The sequence below is a fragment of the Phocoena sinus genome, chromosome 5, assembly GCF_008692025.1.
Source record: "Phocoena sinus isolate mPhoSin1 chromosome 5, mPhoSin1.pri, whole genome shotgun sequence".
Lineage (NCBI taxonomy): Eukaryota > Metazoa > Chordata > Mammalia > Artiodactyla > Phocoenidae > Phocoena > Phocoena sinus.
Genome location: NC_045767.1, coordinates 33,518,180 through 33,528,528, shown reverse-complemented (window position 1 = coordinate 33,528,528; position 10,349 = coordinate 33,518,180). Strand labels below are relative to the sequence as shown.

At 37.1% G+C, this 10,349-nt stretch overlaps 1 protein-coding gene across 1 annotated transcript; it reads right to left on the bottom strand.

The window, feature by feature from the left end:
• Positions 1–492: 492 nt before the first annotated feature.
• On the bottom strand, positions 493–9,612 carry GIMD1 (GIMAP family P-loop NTPase domain containing 1). The gene is made up of 2 exons (XM_032633302.1): positions 9,220–9,612; positions 493–928 (listed from the first exon to the last, which is right to left on the bottom strand). Exons 1-2 carry the CDS (start codon positions 9,610–9,612, stop codon positions 668–670), a joined length of 654 nt encoding a protein of 217 aa, XP_032489193.1. The 3' UTR covers positions 493–667.
• Between the last annotated feature and the right edge of the window lie 737 nt (positions 9,613–10,349).

Below are 10,349 nucleotides of genomic sequence, written 5' to 3'. Positions count from 1 at the left end.
CTTGTTACATGCAGTTATAGTTTGCTCATTCTCGTTACTGTATAATATTTCATTGTTTAAATATACCACAGTTTGCTTATCCGTTTTACTCTTAGTAGACATTTGGATAATTTCCAGTTTTTAGCTATTATGAATAGTACTGCTATGAACATTCTTGTACATACATGTCTTTTAGTGCACAAATGTATACATTTCTGTTGGATATATATACTTCAGAGTGTAATTATTGTGTCATAGGATTTGCCTTAGAAATCTTTTTTTTTTTTTTTTTTTGCTGTACGTGGGCCTCTCACTGTTGTGGCCTCTCTCGTTGTGGAGCACAGGCTCCGGATGCGCAGGCTCAGTGGCCATGGCTCATGGGCCCAGCCGCTCCGCGGCCTGTGGGATCTTCCCAGATGGGGGCACGAACCCATGTCCCCTGCATCAGCAGGCGGACTCTCAACCACCGCGCTACCAGGGAAGCCCAGAAATCTTATTTTTTTTAATATTTTATTTTTTTTCAGAAATCTTATTTTTAATTGCCAGTTTTCCAAATTGGTTTTACCAATGTACACTCTCACTGGCAGCACATGGAAATTCTGATGGTCCACATTCATGCTAATAAAGGCACTTTTGAAACCAGGTTGCTGACTCTAAAACCCAAAGCCCTTTTCCTTTCACCTAAATCTCATTTAAAGGTAAGAACTTGGTAACAATTTTCTTTTATAAATTCCATGATTCTTTCTAAGGTTTTTAGTCTTTGTTCATTAAGTGAGTTTCCTTTTTTATACTGGAAAATATATCTGTGCTGAATAGAATTTAGTAGAGTTAGCAATGTATCAGAGGCCTCATGTAAGTATTCATCTTCATTGAACCCAGCCTCTTCTATTTTCTCTGCATGGGTGAAAAGAATGGCAGTGTAATTCTTCCAAGCATGTCCTAGAAGTTCCTGAAAGAGAGAAGTTAAATGGCTATTTGCCTTGGACTATATTTCTCAAAGAAGAGCTGAGGAGTTATTATGGTTTAACACAGTCAATAGATCTGTACCTCATTATGTTTCTAAAAGCTGGAATATATAATGGAAATGATGATGGGGTCAAGTAATGTAAGCACATGGACAGAGATGGGTGGGCTTTCTATAAAAAAAGGCTTTAGTTCTCCATTTTATTTTGTTGTTATAATTTATGTATATACAACCTCAAAACTGCATATTATCAATGCTGCATATGATTTAATTACATTTGCAGCATTCATTTATACTTGCCTGTCAACCTGAATCTTTTAGAACCACTGAATTCCTTTGTCAGAGCACCTTGCCCAAGGGAATTGTCATATCTCTTTCTGTAGGAATGTTGTGTTATCATCATCACTGAAAACATTTTCTAAGGATTTATAATTACATAATCTGGTTACAATCTGTCAATTAATCAGATGACATGTAATGGAAATGCTAAGATCAAAATACATTTGGTAATTTGGAGCAACTACAAAATATTACTGTGACTCGCATCCTCTTCACATACCTGGAATCAAACCCAGTTTATCGGGTGACTTCCTCTAATGTGGGTGAATAACACTGCAGACCGGTATTCCTTTGTTTAGTAATATGTAGAAGTTGGTTATGTAATAAATTCTTGTTTGATTAGTGCAAATGAGCTGATATAAAGCAGAAGTAATAGCACATGGCAGATTGCTCACACAATATGAAAGGCATCTAGAAATAACCATTTAACTTTTTTGAATATTTCCAAAGGTATATGAAATCATGACAATGTGACAGTAAAATTCCTTCCATTCCAAACACTCGCATAAAAAAAATTTCCAAAGCTGCTACCAGTTTATAATAGCAAGAGAAGTATTAAATGCTTAGGAATAAACATAACAAGGAATATCCAGAACATCTAATAATTAAAAGAAAGAAAGATGGGAGAACAACTAATATTTAGTGCTGGATATTATGCTAAGCGCTTTACATACTTTATCTCTTTTGAAGCTCAACATGGTGATTTGTGAGAGATACCATTATGATATAGAGAAACTGATATATAAAGAAGTTGAGTACAAGCAGAGAGGCATTAGCACAAACTCTAGTTTATAAAAATCTTGAAAAAATTGAATGGCAGTTTGGGAAACTGTTTTGAATGAATATAGGATTCATATTTATAATATTGAACAACTGAAAAAAGATGAAAGGAAGAAGAGGGAAAGACAGCGGGAAAGAAAGTAAAAGGAAGGCAGGAAAAAAGAGGAAGGGAAAGAGGGAGGAAGGAAGAATCAGGACATGTAAATCTAATATGAAAATACAGGAACTGTGGGACAATATATTTAAATTAGAAACATCTCAAGACTGGTTACCAATTATAACTCCTAACACAGTCTGACTTTTATCAGAGCTATTCACTTTCACATTTATTTCTATAACTTGGCTATGACCTCTTTGAAGGCAAAGTCTATGTCTTTCTATATCAATCAAAGCCTCTAATATGTTGTAAACTCTCAATAAATATGTTGTATTAATTTGGAATTTAGACCCTCACCATCGTCTCACATAGAAGGTTTAGGGTTTTATTTTTTAATTTTGAGTCCTCAATTTTGAAATTTAATCTTTGGGACACAAAATTGTACTTTCCTGTAAAACTTTTCTACTCTAGTTCATTATCACAAATTCGCCTGTAATCTGCACTTTCTATTTTGTATTCAGAGGGACTCTCTCAAGGTATACGTCCAAAATTTTTCCTCATATCTGTTCAAAACGTGTCTGTTTATACCATAGAATAATTGTATATTTCTAGTTCTCCTGAATTGCCCTGCTTCAAGAAAATCCTCAGACATTTCCAGATCAGTACATTAGGGAATAATTATTTAAACAGAAAGATTCTGAACTTCACAAAAGAATTTTTCAAAGAAGTACTTTAATTGGCATATGCTTATGTGCCTTTAAAACTCAAAATTAGCAAAACTTTAACCCAAACTTTAAAGAACATAGCTCTTTTATAAATCGAAGTATATGTGCAATATCAACATCACATTTTAGCTAATAGTGACATAGCAAAATTACCAGACCTCTTCAGAGTTTGTCGTATATTCTATGTACTCTAAGAACACATCTCTTGTGAGAGAGGTCAGAGAATTGCAAAATAAATAAACCATGTTGTGGGTTGAATTGTAACCCCTTTCTCCAAATTGATATGTTGAAGTCCTAACCTCCAGTACCTCAGAAGTGTCTTTATTTGGAAATAGGGTTATTGCAGATGCAATTAATTAAGATCATTAGGGTGGGACTCTAACCCAATGTGTCCTTATAAAACAGAAATTTGAACAAAGACATGAATACAGAGAGAACACCAGGTGAGCATAAAGACAGCCATCCATAAGCCAAGGAGAGAATCCTTGGACAGATCCTTCACTCACAGCCCTCAGAAGGAATTAACCCTGCTAACACCTGTTTCAGACTTCCAGCGTCCAGAACTGAGAGACAGTAAATTTCTGTTGCTTAAGCCAGCCAGTTAATTATACTTTTTATCACAGCCTCAGCAAATTAATCCAAATGGTTGAAAAATTAATGAAGTGCTAAATATATCAGATTTAGGTTCTGGGAATAGAGATTTCTGGGCCATTTACACCAGAATCACCTGGGATGCTTGCTAAAAAGGCATCAAAATCTTTAGGGGTGGAGCTTGGGAATGTGAATTTTAAAAAACATGCTAGGGGCTTTATTCCTTCTGCAAATACTTATTGAGGGTCTACTTTGTTTTGGGGACAAGGAGTGGTACAAGACAGGTACATTTCCTGCTTATATCTAGTGGAGATTCTTGTTTACTAACTAAAATTAGGTCTAAGGAAGAGGGACAGACAGGAAAAAAATACTTTCAGTTTGTTGTAATCGCAAGTGTTATGATAGAAAATATATTGGCACTACAGAGGCAAACATTTAGCCTAGTTTTGGATGGGAGAGGTGGAAAGGGGGGGTAAAGGGAGGGGGTCAGAAAAAGTTTCTGGCATGTGGTGAGGCCTCGAGCATAGGAATTAACAAAGGAGTTCTCAGGCAGTAAAGGCATACCAAGTAAAGAAAGTGATTGAGCATTATTGGGAATTGTATAGTATTGGGATTTTATTTCTATACAGCTATTGATCCTTCATCACTCTTGTCTCTAGAAGTTTCTCAAATTTAGAATCAGACCTGGTATTCACTCAGCACATTATTGATGTATTCATATTGATTGTCAGGTTATTGAAATGTTTAATACACGTTAATAAATAGCTACTGTCCTTAACCCCTTGAGGGGTTACCCCCAGACCTGTTCCCTGGGTATTGGCTGATGCAGGGGCTATGTTTATTATTAACTATTTTTACAACATCACCATAGTAAAAATTCATGCTAAATAAACTGTTTGGCTCAAATGGTTCTCTCCTGAGTTATATATTATAACATAGACTTCTCCTCTTGCTAGGTTAGTACCTATTGCATTAAAGCGCATAACATTCACAGTGTGTTTTTAGTTCCTGGCTTTCTGTATTGTAACATTAACATGTTGCCTCTTTGTCTCCACCAGACATCTTCTGTACTTTAAACCATAATATCATTCAGGAAAAATGAGTTAAAGCGCCTAAGGATAATAGATTTGTAAGCTTTACACCACTTACAAGTCCATGTGTTCAGCCACTGCAAAGTTTTTACATGTTGATAATTATTTATGAAAGGATGCTCATGTCCTAAACTGTGAGAGAAATTGCACTTTTGAATTACTGCCAAAAATAGAAGAGAATGGTTGATTTAGCTTATATTCTTTAGATTGATTTTTGGCCAGCAAATAGTTGAATATTTGAAAGTAGTGTCACTTGGTGTATAGTCATCATGTTAGTGGCCAAACATTCTTTATGGATCCAGAGAAAGAATAATCACGTTTGATTGATACCTCACATAAAAAATCCAAAAGAAAGATAAGTTAATGTAAGTTTCTGGTGCTAATAATTTAAATATAGTACTAAGCTAGATGGAAATTTTACAATCAATCATGAGTTGTTTGGTTTCATAGTGCTAATGGGTATGAGTCCATCTAGTCCTTTTGGGACAACTAGTTAGAATATAAACTTTGTTTTCCAGGAATTACGTTCATTTTCCCAGGACCTCACCAGCCCTGCCCCACTTGTTTGTGGTTGATGAAATCATAGCATCTGGACATTTTAGGGGGAAACTTTAAAAAAAGCCAACTATTACATCAACTGAGAAAAAAATTATCATGGATCAGGAGGACAATAAGGACCATTCTTTATATTTTATGCTATTCCCTTATTCTCTTCCCACTTCGAGCACCACATTTGCCTTCTTAGAGAGCCAAAGCTGAATGATAAGCCTCGTTAGATCAGATTCAGAGAATAGTCAGCCTTACAGATCATCTGTCAAAACTGCCTTATTTTACAGATGAGGGTGTTAAGGCCTTGTGATGTTAAATGGCTTGGCCAAAGCCACATAGCTGATTATTGGCAGACTTGGGCCTGTAACAGAGGTTCCTTGAATGACAGGGGACCCCTGTCCTTCACACTGAATTGGGGCTTCTTAGTTTAACATTACTAAGCCAGTGAATTTTTTTCCCAGGTTTTTTTCTAAATTAATAAGGAAGTTCCTATAAATCAGGGCCGTGTAAGTTTTATGTCACTCTTACTTTCTTCTGAAGCCTATCAAAATAATCCCAAAGAAGGCTACAAATAATGTGTCCCAATTTTAGGGTAAAACAAATACTAACAATAAAGTCACAATGATCATAGGTAACATTTATTATGCACTTGCCATGTGCCAGTGTCTGAGTGAATTTACTATTATGTTAATATGACATTAATTCCAAAAGTAACCCAGTAAACTATTATCTTTCCCAATTTACCGATGAAAAGATTGAAATTTAGAGAAGTTACTTACCCAAGGTTACAAAGCGAGTAGCTAAGTAGGACCTTGAACAACATCTGTAATATGTTGCTTATATCTAGTAGTTCATTTGAATAAGTACTCATCACAATCTAGGTAGTGCTGATGGCAATAAAAACAATAATAGTAATGGCAATTTTCTGCAAACCTACTATGAAACTGCTGTAATTCAGGCACAATGCCAAGCACATTACATTTATTAAATATAGCCCTCAGAACTCTTCAATTAGGTAAATTATCCCCATTTTATAAGTAAGGAACTGAAGCCAAGAAAGCCTTAGTAACATTTATAGTCATATACCTAGAACTGTAACAGGCTTATTTGTCAACTGAATTCTATAGAACACCTAAGCCCATGATCTTTGTTTAGTATGTTCAGGCCTTACATTGGCCTTTCTGAACCTTCCCTGTGTACACCCATCTGTAACATCAGCAGTTGAGTTGTTCATTCGAAATTAAAATGCATGCTTGAAGCCTGAATATATACAGTGATAATATGTACATGATACCATGATCATGGAAAGAATTTAATCAGTTCCTGGATTCAATTCCTGGTGCACTTTGGCTGCATGCTAGCACTTTCCCTCAGGTGACTTTATTTATGCTCTGATCTATTATTGGGGGATTTTTAAAAAAATTAAAATGATAGATAACATTCAGATGAATCATTCCCTTTATTTCCCAATTTTGGGGAAATGACTCACTGACACCTCCACCATTTTACTGTAAATTAATGAAGGCCTAACATAAAGAAAAAGGGATCATTTGAGGAACTGTTTCAGTTGTCACAGTTAGCAGCTTATAACCCCTCTGTAAAATATTAGAGCACAAGCTGAGAGATGTTTAAAGAAACAACAGAGAGGTACAGGAAAGAAGAGGTCACTTCTCTGGCACTAGCCTTGGAGACTACTTCCATGGAAAGCATCAGTGCCCCCAGAAAGGGGGAAAGGAAGAGGGGAAGGCAGATGTTCTGTTCCCCATTTTGCATGAGCCAGGAAGGAGAAATCCAGGGTGTGTCTGAAACCAGAGGACCTTAGCAGCACCTCCTTCCTAACAGCTGCTGGTCCTGTTGAATATTCAGACATTCTGCAGCTCCTTCCAATCTGTGAGCATATGCAGATGGTTGCCACTAGTATCTGAGGCACCTTCAGGAAGAAGGTCATAAACAGCCAGCCTGTGCTTAGGCAATCTTCAACCAAAGATCAAGGTGGTAAACCCAGAATGGGACTGCAGTGCCTCCTAGGGGTCAAGGCCCCTCTGAGGATTACTAAATCTTGGCTGCTGAGTTCTCCCAGGAGACAGAAGTTATTTATTCTCGAAAAAAATATTCTGGATCTGAGTTTTTCCCTAGCCCATCTCCTCTGTGCCTTCAACTCCTGAATTGGCCACTGACGTAAGGAAGGCAGCTATAAGAGGAGAAGGCTGTATGCCGAATACCATTTAAAAGGATCAGAGACATGTATGAATCAAATTCACTTCCATAAAAAACAATTAGGGAATTACAATATTGTTCTATATCCTAAAACTGGAAAAAAAATCTATTTTCAAAATGTATGTCTCTTAAAATATCCTGTCTGAACCAGCAGAAAGAAAAATCTGGAGACATATGGAGAGGGTCAGGTTAGTTTTTGAGAATTATTTATGCATTTACTGAATTTAGTGGGTTACATCCATCTATAGCTTAAGCTAAATGTCTATTTAATAGCAACTTCAAATGAATTTTTAAAACTGTTTAAAAATTACACTGACTGTATGGCTGCAGGTCCCCCCCGCCCCCCGCCCCACTTGATTTCTACCAGAAATATTGTTTGAAATGCAGGCTTTAATTGGTTGGGGGGTGGTTTATGGGCTTTCTTAGATTCCACATTGTTTCTTAATTGCAATCATCTTATTTTCTTCTTCTTTGCTTTTGTACAGAATGTCCTTGATTTTTCAGGAGTTAGACGATGAGGATTATTTTTTATACTCTTGTCACCCTAATTTTTTCCGCTAGTTTCTTGTGATTACACATATGGCTTTTTTTTTTTTTTAGAAACATGCACAGTTACTGAAAAACAAAATGTGTGTCTGTCATTTAGAACAATCTTATGCCTTTACTAGTTAAAGGAAGATATCTTTCTTTAAAGCAAAGTATACTGTTTTTCTAAGTGTAACAGATTCTGCATGAGCATAATCAGAGATGGGACCAGAAGAAGAATAGCATTTATACAAATTCATTTTGAATTAAAAATGTCTACTCTCTATTCTTCACGTAGTTTACTTGTGAAGCTTCTAGGGGAGATGTGTTCTCTGAGCTCAGTGACTTAATGAGGCTACTGAATTAAACTAGTCAAGTCCAGCAGTTGCATTTGGGTGGCCCCAAACTGGAGAATCAAGAAATTGAATAAATGAACAAACAAACAGGAATGAACCACTAGTCAAAAGTGGCATATGTTATTTTTGTTCACCCTGAGGTCCCTGTGATCTTCTCATGGCTGGCATGGAGCAGTTACCCTACAGATGATGAAACAAGCAAAGCTTCTGAAATTCCTGATTTTTTTCCTGTTAATAAAGTATAAATCTCCCCTGAATACTTACTGAGGTGTAGGTCTCAGTGATGCCTCCTTCACTGAGGAGTTATACATTGCCCTACTTTGGCACTTAATGCATTGTCTTATACTTGTTTATCTATTTGTCTCTTCTGGACTGTGAGCTTTTTGAGACCAGGGCTCATATATTACTCACCAATCATTAAGCTCTGTACTGGTCCTCAATACAGTGTTCAGTGACTGAATCAGACAGTAATGCCCCATTTATGGTGAACTGTAAGAGGTTGTCCCTTGATGTTGAATGGATGCAAGTAAGTATTTTAGTTCAGTGGTTCTGGGAAATTATGCAAATACAGATAGGCAAGCTCTACTCCTGACATTGTTTCAGTAGGGCTTGGATGAATCTGCATTTTTAACAAACAGCTTAGTTGATTCTGATGCAGATAGTCAGACCACACTGACAATCAATCAGATTCACAGTTCTTAGGGGTTTGAGACTTAGTTAACCTCTGAAGTTCAGTATCTCATTTTTTGTTTTGTTTTGTTTTGTTTTCTATGACCCAGTTACAAAATGACTGAATTCCTCTAAAGGAAATTGTAAAAATGACTCTTGGTGGGAAAATCAAGTAATTTTTACCAGTTATTTTTATGTGACCAGCACTTGTTTTAAACTACTTGCTTTAAACTTGCTTTAAAACTACTCTTTTAACCAGTTTTTCATAGTTCTTTCCTATTAAGATAATGTCCTTCAAATGGGAATAATGTCATCAGTGTAATTGCCTCTTTTTTACCTGGATCATCTGGACTGGGGAAGATTCTTCCTGTTCACATAGAGGCACATCCACCCTCTGGACCAGCAGTGCAAGGTGCAGACCCTCTTGCCCAAAGTGATGTGCCAGGGCCTCCCTGACCTCCTGCTTCACATGCTTCTTGCTCAGCCTGCTGTGCGGATAACCTGGAGTGTCCAGCACCTGGACCTGCAGGGTTACCTCTTGCCCCCCTCGACGCATGAAGCTGTGGAAGTGACAACTGCGGCCCAGACTGCAATCTTTGGTCACAGAACATGGAGCAAAGCTGCTGTGGAAGTCAGTGCTTCCCAGAAGAATGTTCCCAGCAGAACTTTTTCCACTTTGAGTCATGCCAAAGAGGGCCAAGTTGATGGTCATCTTATTGGAGTCCATCATGGCTGTGGGTAAACAAAGGCTCAGCATAAGCAGTCAGGCTTCTACACTCCCCCAATGTAAGGCTTCTTACCTGGCCTAGAGCACTCCCAAGTATTGACTTTGATTTGCTTTCCCCTTATTCTTAGTGTCTAAAGCATGGAGGAGCTCTCCACTGAAGTGGGGACCCCTCAGTGACAAAGGGAAAATGGAAATAATACTAGTAGTTTGCAGTGGGAGAGGAGAGAGAAATCAAATACAGATAAGGAAAAGAGGAGGAAACAATAATTGCAGGAAAATTAGAAAAAATATTACATGAAGATGGTGTAAACCATGTTTAGGTGGAATATGTTAACTCATCAATGTGACAGGTGAGTTGGTTTAGAAATGGGGTCCTGAGGTCTCTCAGTTCAGGAACAAAGGTAGCAGCAATATTTGAAAATTATTCACTCTTGGAGAAGAAGAAGGAACAGTACAGTGGAAGAAATGGCCCTTCTTGCATTTTAAACAACGTTCTGCACCTCCCTACTCCCTACCTCCCCACCCCTTGAATATACAAGTGGCATCTGCAAAAAATTATCTTTCCTGACTTCCTGAATACTTCGGTCCTATGAAACATGAATAATATTAAAGGAAGACTTCTGTTCCTGTTTACTAATTTTTTAACAACTAGGCAACATTCTGATGAAAATGAGAACTACTTGTAATATCTGTTATGAAATAATTAAACAACTCCATGGTTCATCATAGTTAAGTATTGG